This window comes from Mustela erminea, chromosome 6, assembly GCF_009829155.1.
Source record: "Mustela erminea isolate mMusErm1 chromosome 6, mMusErm1.Pri, whole genome shotgun sequence".
Classification (NCBI taxonomy): domain Eukaryota; kingdom Metazoa; phylum Chordata; class Mammalia; order Carnivora; family Mustelidae; genus Mustela; species Mustela erminea.
The window spans coordinates 57,594,070-57,610,342 of record NC_045619.1 but is presented as its reverse complement, the minus strand read 5'-3'; the positions used below and the strand labels follow the sequence as shown (position 1 = coordinate 57,610,342).

The 16,273-nt window shown below is 41.8% G+C and overlaps 1 protein-coding gene and 1 long non-coding RNA gene across 2 annotated transcripts; both read right to left on the bottom strand.

Moving 5' to 3' along the window:
* Positions 1-183: 183 nt before the first annotated feature.
* On the bottom strand, positions 184-8,544 carry LOC116593322. The gene is made up of 2 exons (XR_004286863.1): positions 6,157-8,544; positions 184-2,539 (listed from the first exon to the last, which is right to left on the bottom strand). It is a non-coding gene; the product is annotated as an uncharacterized LOC116593322 (long non-coding RNA).
* Positions 8,545-12,964: 4,420 nt separating this feature from the next.
* On the bottom strand, positions 12,965-13,653 carry LOC116593320 (histone H2A.J). Its single transcript, XM_032347412.1, has one exon. It carries the CDS (start codon positions 13,524-13,526, stop codon positions 13,137-13,139), a length of 390 nt encoding a protein of 129 aa, XP_032203303.1. The 5' UTR covers positions 13,527-13,653; the 3' UTR covers positions 12,965-13,136.
* Positions 13,654-16,273: the final 2,620 nt, after the last annotated feature.

Genomic DNA, 16,273 nt, shown 5'->3' with positions numbered 1-16,273 from the left:
TACTTTCCATTGTATCTTAAACACCTGTCATGTGAATCCCATGTCATCAAAAATTGGTGGTATCCTAAAAAGATAATACATAACACAATAAGGCTTTTACTTTCTTGCTTTTATTTATCCTTGATGGATATTTAGATTTCTGTGCTAAGATCCTTTGTGTATGAGACTGTTCTTGGAAGTTACTCTGAGATTAAAGCAAGTCCTGTCAAAGCAGTCTATAGATCATTTTGGATTGTTTTTTTCCTGGTTTTTTTTTTTTTTTTTTTTTAAAGTATAATCATTACAGGCCAGTAAGTGAATTGAATTTTTTACCATTTAGATGCAGGGATGGAACACAATTATATCATCATCAAGTCAATATTATAATTTAAATGTAAACAATCATTCTTTGGTATTTGTTCTGCAATATTTTTAATGTTCTTGCTTGAAATTTATATTTTTTCTGAGATTTCTGTTTCACATTAAGAAAGCTGTTCACAGTTTATCATAGAGTCATTTCCTAGTATTGCTTGTTTTATTTTCTGAAAAGTCAATTGTAAAATCTGACACTTTCATATGCTAGCTGTATTCACAGGAAAGGGGAATCAGCAGTTCATAATTTGGGTAGATTCTGAGTAGGCATTTGTTGTCATGATTGTGATTGACATTGTGATTTCCAAAAAATGGGCCACTGCTAAGCTTGATACAAATCCTTAATCAGATAATATGGATCAATACTGTTTGCTTCTCAAGGTGTCACTTTATTATGCATTAATTACCCCTTAAAGTCATTTTGAAATTCCTTTTACCCTTTTTCCTGGGCTTTAAGGTACAAAACATGAATTAAGGATCCACAAAAATACTCTTCCATGGTGTGGAGTCAGCATAAAGCCCTAGATGACCTCCAAAGTTCTGTTTAGATTCAATTCTCATTTGCATATTCTAGTTTGTGCTCTTCATAAACTTGTTTTATTTAAACGTAGTTGGGAGACATTTCTTAATACTAAACATTTTTTGCTTCAAGTCATTCTTCAGGCCACAAGGTGCCACAATCACCACCCCATACAGAACTGCACACATGTCTTCTAGTCCAACTACAGCAGGTCTAATACATGAAAATGTTCCTCAGCCAGAACTAATTTGGAGGACAGGCCGTCTTACAGAACTCCAGAACTCAAAGCTGTCACTGAGCAGAGGTGTAGATAAAATATCTACACACTCAGTCCTGGGTTCAGGAGGTTATAAACGAGCTGTGGGGCAATTTTCCTGTTCTTTATTTTCCTGGAATTAAGGGCTTTTAGCAAAGGTTGGCGCTAGGACTTCCGTGAGACCAAAATTACTTTCCCTACCACAGTTCTCTTTCTAAGGATGCCTTTGAGTTTGGCTGTCAAGGAAAGTAGATAGGAAAGAGGACAGGTGGCTAAGGACTGAGTGAGCAGAGGTTTTGGTTGGTCAGCATGCTCAAGTTTGCTTACTAGCCAGGAGAGAGGGACAGGTTGGAGAATGGAAAGAGTGATTGATGGAATGAGCTACCTGAGGGCTTGGGAAGCCATGTGAGTCATCAACTATTCTGCAGATAGTCACCGAGCACCTGCTGTGAGCTAGGTGCTGGGAAAACAGCGGCAAGCCGAATCAGATGAGGTCCCTACCCTCAGGGTGCTTATGTAAATTTCAAGACAGAAGCATCAATGTCTATATCACTTGTCTCATACCTTGAATACAGTATTTATCAATGCTAATTTTTTAAAAGAATTTAAATTCACTTAACCTGTGCTAGTGAACAATTTGGAAAAATAATAATCCGATGGCCATTATATGCTATCCGCCAGTGAAGACATAATTCATCAGAACTTTATAGTCTTTTTATATTTTAAAAGCCTTTAAAAGTTCTTAAAAAATGGAAATGTTTTCTCTGAAATATCAACCGATGACCTTAATGGTGCTGGAACCAAAGAGAAAACATTAAAAAATAATAAGTTTGCAAAGAAAGGACCATGGATTCCCCCAAGACACTGTTTTTCCTTGACCTGTTATCCTATTCAAATGTTATCTCCCCTCATTAGGCATCTGAATCCTAAAAATAAGCTGTCTACTATTGCAATTTACCCTAATGAATCCTTATTTAGTAAGAATTTAGTTAAGAATTGCATTTACAGGAGATAAATAACTGAGAAATAGGAGAATTAACACTTTAAGAATGCTGTGAGATGCAAAAAAAAAAAAAAAGTGTTTTAAGGATTTGTATAGCAGAGGAAAATGAGAATCCAATAGTGTTTGTATCCGTAGAATCTCAAGAAAAATTAGAGTCTGAGGAAAAACAGACAACTCCACCCTTACCACTGCACCCAGCAAACTTGGCTCCAATAAAATGGGGAATGAGGTAGAGAAAGATGGTAACAGCCAAAGTTCAGGCAGGGAAGGGAAAACATGAATATAGGTAGCTCTGAAATCTTACCTGATTTTATACAATGTACTACTCACAAATGAAAAGGCCATGCTATTATGAAAGTTGGGACTTCTTTTCTGGGAGTTAATAAAGGTTGCCATATTTAGGGACTTACTGCAAAACAAAAACCAAAACGAAAAACTTCATACTTTCAAATAATAATTGCGGTTTTTTAGAGTGCTGAGAGAATCAAAATGCAGGCAGAGGACAAATCCAGCATCTCCTATGACCATTCCTATTGCTGAGTAACCCACATCACAGGAGGAGCGATTGTAAAATCTGTATTTGTACTCTGAGAGTTTAATCATAAAATACATGTTCATGAAAAAACAATACCATATTTCTGAAGAAAAATTAGTAGAACAATTCAGTGATTTAAAAAGATGCTTTGTGTTCACTCGGCTTTTTATTTTGTATTTTATTTGTTTCCACTATTAGACTAGAACAGGGATCAGCAAACTTTGTGTAAAGAGCCAAGATGGGAAGTATTTGGGGCTTTGTGAGCCCTACAATCTCTGTCACGATTCAATACTGTTTTCACAGTGTGAACTCTGCACTGCAGGCAGGCGGCCTGTCACACTCCCTGACCTCGAAGAAAGGACTACAGGAGATCAGCTCCGGGAGGTGGGTGTGTAAGGGGGTCTGCGCACTGCTGAAGCCCAGAGGCCTGGAGTGTGATTTCCCTGGTAGGAGGCTGCAGGAAGGTAGTCCCCAGAGTGAGTGGGGGCTGCCAGGTCACAGAGAGACAGCATTCTGGACACATGGCTGGGGCAGACTGCCATCTGATGACCTCACACCTCACCTCTTTCCCACCACTACCACTGGCAGCCTGAGCCAGCAAGAGCTGTCCTCTTCTCCTGCAAAGTCCTTCTAGTGCCTTCTACTAAGAGACTAACACGCTTACCAAAATGGGAAAATGATCAAAGGAATTCTGCCTCTTTTCTCAGAGCAGGTACTGAAGTTTGAAAGTGGGCCTCAGAGGCAAGAAATTTATAACTGGCACACATGAGTGCAAAGAGAATCCAGTCTCCTGTCACAAGCTACTTATGAAATTATTAGTACCAATTCCTTTGACAAAAACAAATGGAGTATTTCTCAAGCTCCTTCTGCCAGGTAATCGGTTAGGCACTGTTAGCTTATGTGTACCAGCTAACAATAAAAGGCTTTCTGGGTGGTCATTTTTGTTCTTAAAACATTGCAAGAGAGCCCCGGAGTCTGTCAACTAGAACAAAGCTAAGAACTAGGAGGTAAGCAAAAGCTGCTCTGAGAAACTGACAGACAGTGGTACTCACTAAAATCTTCCAACGATTCTTCTACAATTTCCAGCCTTCTCTGCAGTCAGATGAAACAGGGGGCTGGCTCTACTCAAGGGGCTGAAGCAAAGAAGAGTGGGCAACGGTTCCCTATGCTCCTGCGTCTGCTGCTGGAAGGGACAGAAGGTAGCTTGGTATGGCTGGTGAGTGGTATATACATGAAAAAATGGCAGAACAGTCTGGAATCTCTAGGTTTTATAGATTTCGTTTAAGGTCTACTCTTGTGAGAGGTTCAGAAACATGCGGATCTCATCTGCTCTGTTTGCTCTTGCTAGCACTCTCTATAAGTCAAGGGTTTCGTTGGAGGGTGGGGAGATAAACTTTGTCACGCCAAGCAAAGCCCAGTTACTTTCTTCCCCTATGGCATTGGGCACCTGCTCACCTAGTGTTTGGATGACTAAGAGCTCTGGGCCTCCAGAGCCCCTCTTTACATGCATCTGCTCTGTTCGAAGGCCCTAAAAGACTGAATTGTCGAGATTGCATCAGGGGGCCTTTACTGTCTTTTGGCTCTCCCTTGAGCTGGCCAGTGAGAAGCAAGATACTGGAGGAAGGGAGGAAGCTGGCTCTCTTAGATTAGACTACCTTGATTCTTCTAGTCAAGCAGGCCCCCTCCACACAACCTTCCCCTACCAGGTCTGGTGAGCACTCCCTCCTTTCACTCCATCACACCTAGGCGGGTCATGGAGCCTAGCTGTCCCTAACCTCCTTCCGAGTGGTTTCCCTGCACACTATGCACATCACCATAAATAAGCCCATTATTACACTTTTCTCAAATCACCGCATTTGGCCATGCCATCTGTTTCCTGGCAGGATACTGGCTGATTGAGCTCCTGATGTATTGAATAGATGCAAGACTTACGGAATAAATAAATACTATATGAACGAGGGAAAAGTCCATGAACACAGATAACAAACGAGGTAACACCATAAAACTCTCAGAGCAGCATCTGGCACATGGTAAATAGAACGCGCTTCCAGAATAACACTTGGTTTCAGAATGAGACCAGCGCTGTGATGCAGGGGACAGGCTGGCCTCAGGGTGAAAGACCAGAGCTGGGAGACCTGTGAGGAGACCCCTTGGACTAGCACAGGAGAGTGGAGGAGAGATGCTGAAGATCTAGTTCAGAGACAGCACAATCCTGGAAAATCCGTGTGGTACAAGGGATTAGGCAGCACGAGAAATGAGAACACAGTCCCTAGCTAACAGCTCTGATTGCGCAGCAGGGACCTTATTCCGGGGACTTACAAAGGGTGTGGTGCTGGGTTATTAGGAAACGTATGATAACACGCTGTGGCAGGCATCCTTGGAATGCCTTCTGCCTCGAGTGCGTTAATATGCTCAGTCATTACAGCAACCTGGTGAGGCAGCTACTGTCATTTCCTTTCCTTTACGGATGTGTCAATTGAGGCATGGGAGGATTAAGTCACTTGTCCAGAGTACACAGTGAATGGAGCAGAAATTCAGACCTAGGGAGGGGGAGTAGCACGAAGGGAAGGGGGAATACCACAAAGGGAACTGGGCTAGTTTGGAACAGGCTCAGGTTGAGGTCCCTGGGAGAAAGACCTCATGGAAACCAGAGGAAGTATGAAGCTCAGCGGGCAGGTAGGGGGTCTAGATCATCAACACTGATCCAGAGACATGGCACCACAAAAGGGAAAGAGAAAAGCCACATGAAAAATGTAGGGTAATGATCATAACAATCACAGAAATTTACTGAGCCCTTACCATACACTCATCACCGACTGCTTCATGATAGGCATAGATCTGATCATCCTATTTTTTTTTAAGATTTTATTTGTTTATTTGACAGACAGAGATCACAAGGAGGCAGAGAGGCAGGCAGAGAGGCAGAGAGGGAGAAGCAGGCTCCCCGATGAGCAGAGCGCCTGATGCGGGGCTCGATCCCAGGACCCTGGGATCATGACCTGAGCGAAAGGCAGAGGCTTTAACCCACTGAGCCACCCAGGTGCCCCTGATCATCCTATTTTTATACATGAGAAAACAGAGGCTTAGCAAGTTTACAAATAAATGTCTAGATTTTTATTGGGTTGAATTTTTTTTTTTCCTGACATGAATTCAAATCAGAATAACTTACTGATTTGTATTTGGGCTGGGCAATGGGCAGGAGCATATTGGAAGACAGGAGGAAAGTAAGATCATGGTGTTTACTTAATATATACATTTAAATACATAAAAATTATATATAAGTATATATAAATATAACATAAATTTACATTTAAAACATTAATTATGATTAGCAATACATGGATTATCATGTTAAAGAAACCAGAACAGTCTCACCCTATATAAAGAGACACACAAAAAGAGAAATTCAAGACAAAAAGTTCCTTGATGAACATGAAAACAAGGGGATGTCATTAAAGGATTTGGATTTTGGAAGTATGTAAATGAAATACCGATAGGCAGTAGCTCCCTCTTTTGCACGGTGCTTGGACTCTGTCAACATTTGTCTTGAGGCGTCCTTGTCTACTTCCACAGCTCAGCAAGCCCTCTTCTGGGTGTCCCATTATTTTCTTTGGCTGTTGAGAGAGGGGAGAGCAGCCCATGACAGCTTGTTACTATCAGCCAGGCCTTGGTGCTTCTGGGAGCTGGCCTGACAGCTACAAATTAACACCAGACAAGGCCATTCTGTGACCCTGAAAAATCAAAACAAAACTAAGACTACCCTGGAATCATGTTCTGAACCCAAAAGCACAAATGTTATCCAAACCACAGCAATACCCAAACAGCCCGATGTGCGTTAGTCAGAGTCCCCGGTCACAGCTATGGCCTCACCTTATTCTTTACAGCTTATTAAATGCACGAAGCTACCAAATCATAGACTAACCCCTACCCGCAGCAGCACACAGTCCTAGCCAATGCCCGCAAATCAGTGACCACAAACTGAAAACCTGTAATAAAGCCTTTTTGACATCCTCTCAGTCAGAGACCCCACATTTTCCCCGCAGTGTATGTCTTCCAAGCTGCAAAGAGCAAAACCCCAATTTGTTCAACTACAGGTGTGTTCCTCGTGGTGTCTGCTGGAGGGCACAGACCAAAGTGCAGACTGATTCCAAAGTGCAGTATAGATTCCACTAAAGCTACCATTCCTTGGACCAAGACACTTAACTCAGTAAGATGGTGCCCATCGGAGACTTCCCGTGATTCCATCTGGGTAAAGTGCCACTTGCTCGGGGCTAGGGTGTGTGTTCATGCTAACCTGAATTCCTATATTTTGTTTAAGCTTCAGTGTTAATTTTGTTTCCCCTGGAAGAAGAGCTCTTGGAATTATTTTTTTTTTGATTGTCTGATCACATTAGTGTTCTTTGATAAGCTTGTCTTTAGTCTTCTATCCTTTGCTTTTGTTGCTTGTTAGCTTGTTGGCTATTCCGTGTTGTCCTAAGAGACACGATCCATAGGGAGAGAGCAGACAGAAGTCTGACAAGTCTGTTTTCAAGCTAACACCCCCACTCACCTCCGCCCAAGAGCTGAAACACTTAGGGCTCTTCAGACCAGCGACCCTAGGGCAAACTTGGCTTTGGGTCACCATTTCTAAATCAGAGCAAGAGTTCTGCCTCCCTCTTGTCTTTGTGTCCCTGAAGACTGGTCCATTTAGTTGTGTCTGTCTGGACCTATGAACAGGGATGACTGATCCCTGGCCAAGCTGTGGGGATCAGAAATTATCCATTTTTATAAAACAGAATATATTTCCTAGCCATCACAATCTAAAACTGCACCTTTTGTAGGCCGCTTGTTTCCTTCATGTGTTCACATTTTCATAGGAATTAGTACACCTCTCTCCCGAATAAACACAGTCTCACCAGGGATATTTCAGAGTTGCAGTTGCTACATGGGCTTTTGACATGAACAAGATGGTTCACTGAGAAGTACTTTAAAACAGAAAGCAAATAAACCCTCATGAGCAGACTGGTTGGTCTGATTTGTCTTTAAAAAATAGTTAACTGAATATAGGGCTTATCCCTCCTTCGCTTCCATAAATTAGAGTTAAGCAATACTGGCTTTTAAACTGCATGGCTTGATAATATTATCAAGGACCTGAGTTACTATCCAAGAGTGCAGCCATTCTCTTTTCTGTACGTGTATGTTAAAAATCTGTTTTCAACACCTTAACTTTCTTTTGTCTCCTTATAGAGAAGACAAAATAAAGCTTTACAGTGGTAATTTCATATCTGTCTGAAGCCAACTGGCTTCCTTTCTTTTCCCCCCTTTTTTTGTTTTTGTGTTTGTTATTTTCTGCTCCTCTTAACTCCATTTACCCCCCTTGGAAAACGAAATATTAGCTAATTAAAAAAAATAATTTATCAGGTCAAATTTCTCTTGTTTTAAAATTTGAAAATACCTACATTATATTAACGCAAAAAGATATATGCTCCCCTATATTCATTGCAGTATTATTTCCAATAGCTGAGATGTTAAAAAAATTTAAGCATCCATCAATAGATGTGTGAATAAAGAAAATGTGGTACACACACACAGGAATATTATTCAGTCATAAAAAGAATCAAATCTAGCCATTTCTGACAACCTGGATGGACCTACAGGGTATTATAATAAGTGAGATATGTCAGACAGAGAAAGACAAATACAGTATGATCTCATGTATGTATGAAATTAAAAAAAAAAAAAAGTTCATAGATATAGACCACAGATTGGTGGTTTGCCAGAGCTGGGGGTACCTTGGGAGAGTTGGGCAAAATGGGTAAAGAGAGTCAAATGTCCAAACTTCCAGTTATAAAATAATCAAGTCGTGGGGATATAGAGTATAACATGTTATACTCTATAACATTATACTATATAACTTGTTATACTCTATAACATTATAACTATAGTTAATAACACTGTATTTCATATTTGAAGGTTGCTAAGAGAGTAAATCTCAAAAGTTCTCATCACAAGAAAAAAAAAAAACTGTAACTATGAATGTGTGACAGATGTTAACTAGACTTATTGTGATGGTCAGCTTGAAATATACACAAATCTTGAATCATTATATTATATACCTGAAAATGTTTTGTCAATTACACCTCAATAAAATTCACTGTAACTTTTTACAAATGATACTTACAAGCAATGTATTTTTCCTTGAGAGGGCAAATAAATTAATTAAATAACTACATTGGTTTTATGAATTAATAAGTTACTGTTTCTATAATTCTTTAAAATTAAAACTTCAATTAAAATTAAAACATGTAAAAGAACTATTCAAGTGAATGGAATGATAATAGAAGACATATTTTTAAAGGGTTTCTTTACCAACATTGTTCTCAGCTTTTTTTAAAAAATGATCTTGTCACCATATCTCCCCAGAGTTTCTCCATGTGCAAAGTGAAAATGCAAAGGGTAAAAAATTGCATATCCATTCCAACACCGTTAGTAAGCTGAGCCAGCCAGTCAGCGTTTCTTGGATAGGAGAACATAATAACTTTTAAAGAACATTTTCTAATTATACGGCAATACAAGCAAAGTAGGGGGTGTCCGGGAGTGCAGGGATCCAAACTGTGAGAAATCTCCATCCTTTGGCAGACCCTCTCCTTGGGCCGTGTCCTCCCTCCCTGCCCTCAGTGGCTCCTCTTCCTCTGCCAGTCCATGAGGTCGCAGGAGATCCTCACAGCCCCTGTGCAGCGGGGCTGTTTCCTACACCTCCGCTTACGTATCTGTACGTATATTCTGTATGTATGTTCCCTCTGGATGCCTATTTTTAGTTACAAATCCCAAATGACCTCATCCCCTAGATTCTCTGGCATCCAACTGCCCCTATTATCCTTTGATTTCTGGGCTTTGGTGCACCTTGCCTCTCTGCCTAGAAAACTTAGCATGTTCGGCTAACTCGCACACCTGGACCTATTTCAGGTGCCGTTCCCCACCAGGCCGAGTGATACAGGTGCCTCCACTCCCTGTCACTGTTAACACCCTGGGCATCTCTCTTTCTTTACATGTAGCCCGCTCTATTGTAATCACCATTTTATTATAATCACTTTTCTAAATAGCTGGTTATCAATCACAGATTTCACACATAATATATACGCAATACGTTGTTGAACCAAAAGTTTCCATTTTTAATTTGCATGGGTGTAGGTAAGCCATTAATTCCAAACTAGGTCATCTTTAGGGAGGGAGGAAATGCAAATTAAGGGTTTAACCTGAATGGTTAACAAGCTCAAACCATTTATTACTCTCTTTATTGTTACAGATTAGTGGTGGATATCTTGTAATTAGTAGAACAGCCACTAAACTTGTTTTTATGGTTTGCTACCAGAAAAGTAACAGGATTGCTAGAATGCCATGTTTTTCTATTTCAGTAGGTCCCAGAATTGTTGCAACCCACTCTAAATCTATTTGCACATAAAAATAAGAATAGTTACTATTCGCCAAGCATGTTTCTACATGGGAAACTCTAGTGTTCGCATTCACATTTACTCAAGGAATCCTCTGCAAAATCCACTGATGTAAACTCTACTATTATGACCACTTTATAAATAAAACTGAGGTTTAAGGAAATTGAGCGATATTTCCAAAATCATCTAACTAGTATAAGGGAACAGAATGGCTTTGAACTTGAGTGTTGTCCCAGAGAGCTGGAGTCCTTAGACACCATGGCATATGTCATTCACATTCCATTTGTGAAAAGTTTGCATACAGTAGGCCAGGGATCCCCAATTATGGGGCCAGACTAAACCTTTTGGTTCCAGGCGAACAAAACTGAACAGACCAGTTCTCAGAGACACAAAGACGAGACTGGCCCTACAGGAAAAACAAAACACGAAACCTGCCCAATTCATAGGCTGCCACCCAAATGGCTTAATCTTGGCAGGAAAGAATATGTGTGTCTATAAATACAACTATGGATTATGAATCAGAATCCAGGTCCCACCCAGTTCTGTCCTAAGTCGTCTTCTACATCGTCTTGTGCTTGAAGAAATATTGTCCTTTTAAATTAACAATCATCTGTTGGCAAGAACTATTTGTTCATCAAGGATCACAAGCTGAATTGATTTTGCAGGAGGTAAGCATTTTTAACTGCCAATAAATTATTCAGGTTTTAGAAACCCCTCAAAAACAGAAATGGTGAAACAGAAATGGTGAGAGACTGACAGAAATCTGCGGCAGGGAAAGGATTTGAGAGGAAACAGAATCCCTGGGCCAGCGGAGGTGATGTGGTGAAGGGGGTGGTCTTTGTACTTTCTATCATGTCTGTCTTGCTCTTCAGGTAACAGGGTTAGACAGACAGACTCCTCTGAATCTTCAGAAAGAAAGGAATAATTGCTTTTTTCTTATAAATGTCATGCTTTTAGTAATAATCTTTCAGGTGCCTGAAATCTTTAAGAAAATGAACACTTAAAGTTCAAAACCAGCATTGGACATCTACATTTTATACATATATATATATGACTTTTTTTTTCCCTCCACTGCCCACCATGTCCCCAAAGTGGTAATACTGAGATCTTAATGATTGAGCATTAAAAACAAAACAAAACAAAATCCTGTTAATTACAGTTACCTATACTTTAATCTGTAAGGGTAAGCCCATACCTTGTAGGAAATGGAGCCTCTTTAAATTTATTCAGCACCTATTATATGCCTTATATGTGTATAAATGAACAATCTCAGTCCTCAAAATTGGCATTAGGACTGTTTTACATATGAAGAAGCCTTCCATATGGAAGCTGGGAGTGGACTAAATAGTTGTGGCTATCTTGGCACCTGCTGCCCATGGCAGCCTCAGAATCTATTCTCCTCAGGAATCTGAGGCAATCATCTACTCCCCTAACAGAGGTATTTGCAGCCTGATCTTTTTCACCTCAAAAAGATGACCACATGGGAGAAGTGATCCCAACATTCATTGCACAAGCAGCAGAGAGACACAAGTATTAAAGGAAGCTGAAGGTGAATCCTTCCTCCGATATTAACTTATTTGTTCATTGTTCTGTCATCAAGTACCAAGAAAAAGAAGTGCATTCCACAAGAGTGGAAATCTAGTTGGCCTTATGTGTACAAGCTGTATTCCCAGAATCTGGTAACGAGCATGGCACATTGAAAAGCTCAATACTGAGGAAGAAATAAAGAAGGTCTATGCGGGAAAATGGGCCACCCACTGCTAAGGATGAAGAAATACCATAATGTTTTTTTCAGGAAGACTTCAACTCTGACTCATACGAAAGATGACTCCGAAGATGTGAAATCTGAACTGGGATCTGTGCTGTGGGCCCTGTGGGCCGGGATGAAGCTTGTGGAAAAGGGTGAAATGGAAGGGTCAATTAAGGACAGAATAGGATGGCTACTGTTTAACTTTTAAATGTGTATTCTGGGTCTGAAATGTGTTACTTCTGGCACTTAGGTCATTAATCCTTACATATTCTCACATTTCATGTTTATTAAAGCGCTGCTGTACAATCAAGCAATGTGACCCCTACTGGACTTTAGTGGGGGAAGGAACATGAAGAGACTTCAAGCAGGTTACTTGTTGTTAGGAAGCAAAATCAAACTGATTACAATTACAAAGGAGTACCATATGATGGAGACAGAACCATCTTGAGAAAATTGTCTGAACGGCTCCTAAGCATGTGACTCATGACTTAAGACACTGCACTGTTACGCAACATGAGTGTCAGGGAACAAATTTACTCCTGACTCATGCTTCTGTATTGAACATATTACTGAGTGTTTCCTTCATTTTAAAGAAATGTGAACATAAGTGTGTATACAAAAATATCTGATATCCAAAACCTGAAAACACAACGGCTATTGGGCTAAGAAAAATATGTTGGCCCTGTGTCATCAGAAGCACTCTTCCAAGACGGAAAGTTACTCCACCTTTGAAAAGTACGGCCAGAGATCCAACTTCCTGCGCGACACCAGCTGGCCCCCACCGCTTCTGCACAACTGGGTCCTCCTGAACTGCCCAGACAAGACAGGAGAGTGAAGGCCCCGGGAATGACATAAAAATAACCCCCCTGACGCCCCTGCACCCTATTCTGCCTCTCTTTTGCATTAAGGCAAGCAGGGAGAGATCCCAACTCTGCCACCTCCAGCCAGTGAGTTCCTCGTGGTCTCCCTCGCCCCACCCACAAAACACCTCGAGGGTGCTGACCAAAGTAGTCCACAAAGCAGCAGAAACCAATCCCCCAGTACCTGCTCCAGAGCTCTCCTGGCTGCCCCCCGGGTCATCCGGAAGGTCCCCGAGACTACATAGCTCTCTCGACCACATGATTTTCACCGACTTTATTGGCCCCGGACTCGGCGGGCCCCTCACCACCCACCTCCCCAAGAGATCGCCGCGGACTCCCATGACATCGAGTATATTGAAAAATACTGCGGGGTGGCTGTGGAAAGAGCCTTTGCTGGGGAAGCCAGCTCCCCGGTGGCGGTGGCGTCAGGGTCACTTGCTCTTCGGCTTCTGACTCTCCGTCTTCTTGGGCAACAGCACGGCCTGGATGTTGGGCAGCACACCGCCCTGAGCAATGGTGACTTTCCCCAGCAGCTTGTTGAGCTCCTCGTCGTTGCGGATGGCGAGTTGCAGGTGGCGCGGGATTATCCTGGTCTTCTTGTTGTCACGAGCGGCATTGCCAGCCAACTCCAGGATCTCGGCGGTCAGGTACTCCAACACCGCCGCCAGGTACACGGGCGCCCCAGCTCCCACTCGCTCCGCGTAGTTACCTTTGCGCAGCAGTCTGTGAACTCGGCCCACCGGGAACTGCAGGCCCGCGCGGGAGGACCGAGACTTGGCCTTGGCCCGCACTTTGCCGCCCTGCTTTCCGCGACCAGACATGGTTACCTCTCCCCTAAAACTCCTGCGAGAGGAGTAACACAGCAACCGGCTCCGAGTAAGTGAATGTAATGTGCCAACACCGGAACTGCCTCTATCACTTTGCTGACACTAGGCAGCGCCTTCCCATTGGGCGCAGCGACATATCCGTGACCAATGACAGGCAGGCTCCGCTTCCAACCAGCGCTCCGGCAGAGGGCCCGCCTTCTCCAGCTCTGTCCAGTCAAAAGAGCAAACTCCTAGCCCTTATTTACATAGCCTCTCATATGAATAGCCAGGACCGACCGCTCCGCATTTGGGGCTTCCGTTGAATTGATTGGCTCCTGATATTTCAACGTTCAAGTTCGCTCCTAGGAAAAGACCGTCTTAAGAATTAAGGAACCACGGTTAGAAACAGAAAATTCCGGGAGAGCTACCCGGTACAAGTACAAAGCACTCAAGCAAGAAATGCCTCAAGCACTTGAGGTCCAAGATGATCTCTATGGTGCTGTGTCCCCCAGGTGGGTTTTCTCACATTATATAGCATCCTAGCCAGCTTGTCTGACTGCAGACACACAATACCCCTCTGTCTGCCGTTTCTTTAAACAAGCGTCTTGTCTCCTGCAAACCCAGGTGCGTCTGCTCTTACTCAGCAGCGCGGGGAGCTGGCTCCAAAAGATGCCTCGGCCTGAACTGGCCATCTGAACTTTCTTAACAAGCCCAGATGACACGGGACCCCTGACGCAGTTCTGCCGCTCACAGGCTGCCAATCTTCGCTTCCAGAGGCTGTGAAACCAGAGTGCTACACCAGACGTGAATGCTGTCTTCAAGACTGCGGAACAAAGTCGCTTGGCCAAAACTTAACATCTACTGTCCTTTGAGATTATGAGCCTGAAAAGAGTCTCTGGATTCCAGGGAGAGGCTGCAGTAAGGCACAAAGTTTTGGCCTTGGCTTCCTCCTTATTGATCACCACGCTGCTAATCATGTTCTCCACTGAGACTTGGGAGCCCAGAGGTATACAAGGTCGCGCAAGACATTGTGACATTGTGGTGGCACTTAGCTGTCCCTTTTTCCAGCCCTCTACTGCCCATGCGACGCTCAGAGGTCATGAAAATACTAGAGGAAGAACGGTAGTAACCGTCCTTACCAATTGCAGAGCCATAGCATCTGGAACAAAATAAGTTCCTTTTTAAATTAGAAATTATTTTTTACTAATTCATTGATGTAATTTCACTTACCTTAACACTTCCCATAATTATACAATTACACTGCTGTGTATCGTAAGCACATGAAAATAAGTGTCATTTTATGTGGATTATAGTATCCATTTAAAAGTAAAATTTACCCTCCCACCGTCCTAATAAAGATTTCATTTGAGTGAAATCACATTTTCAGAGACATCCGTACATGTTCTTATTGCCTAGAACACTGATTAATCTATATACAGTAGGAATTCAATAAATGTCTTTAGAGTTTAGAAGCAGCATATTGTCATGATTAAGTCAGTCGTCCTGGAGCCGGACTGCCATGGTCCAAATCCTGGCTCTACCATTTACCAGCTAACCTTGGATAAGCTCGGTGCCTACCCGAAAGTGTTATTTTGAAGATTAAATAAGTTAGTAAGCATCCAATAACTGCTAGATGAACTAGATAAATGGACATACAAGTCTCTGATGCAGTTATTAACATGTTCCTGAAATAAGTTTTGTAAATTTTGCTTAAATTTTTGCTCATATCAAAGGAAATGTTTAACAATTATTGTTATTATTTTGGACACTTTTTCCTTTCATTCTTGTAAGCAGAAAGGTTTTCTAACTTGAAAATTTTGTTTTAACCTTTTTTAGTCTTAATATATATAATCAACTAATTTACCATTGTAAGAATCCCGACCTCTTCCAGATCTGATTAGACTTCTCTTCTTCCCTGTGAGTCAAAAATAAAAATCATGCAGTACAATATGACTATTCAGGATTTTTGCAGCCATACAAACAGTATTCTAAGGGCTCTTTTTTTTTTTTTTTAAGAGTTACTTTTTATAGAGAGAGAGAATGCACGTGGGTGTGCGAGTGGAGGAGGAGGAGAGTGGAGAGGGACAAGCAGATTGGGAGTGGGGGGGGCATGCTGGGTCTCAATCTCAGGACCCTGAGATCATGACCTAGCTGAAAACAAGAGTGGGAGGCTTAAGTGACTGAGAGACCCAGGCACTCCTCTGAGAGCACTTTTAATTTATCTTTAACAATAAAAAGTACTTTCTGTGTTATGCAAATGGGTAAGAATGGGTAAATTATAAGCATTTAGACAGACAAATATTTACTATAAAGCTTTTCCTGGAAAGGCTTTTTTTTGAAGATTCGGGACAGGGAGCACAATTAACTAAAATAAGAATTATGAATCATCCTCTAAATACTGTTACCTTTTATTGCAATAAACCGTTTGGGAAGAGAGAGAGTCCTGCATTCTAGAGCAGTGACATTACTGAAAGTTTCATTTTTGTTCAGGGATTCTCAAGAAAGGATTGAGAGCCTCCTGATGGGCGATTTGCAGTACAAATCACCTTTTAAAGCTACCGTCGTGGCATCTCATATTTTAAGAACTTTAAATTTGTAACTGGGACATGTGAGAACCTCAGGTTTGAATGCAATAAGAAGAAATTTACGATATTTCAACTAAAAAACCATAGAAATAATTATTTGGTTGAAAAGCAAAGATGCGCCGGCTTGGGAGTGCGCAGAGGAGGCCAGATAATCTACATGAGGCAAGAGCCTCTGAA

Bases quoted from the DNA above. Each gene is read 5' to 3' on its own strand.
- LOC116593320 (XM_032347412.1), bottom strand. From the start codon at position 13,526: ATGTCTGGTCGCGGAAAGCAGGGCGGCAAAGTGCGGGCCAAGGCCAAG.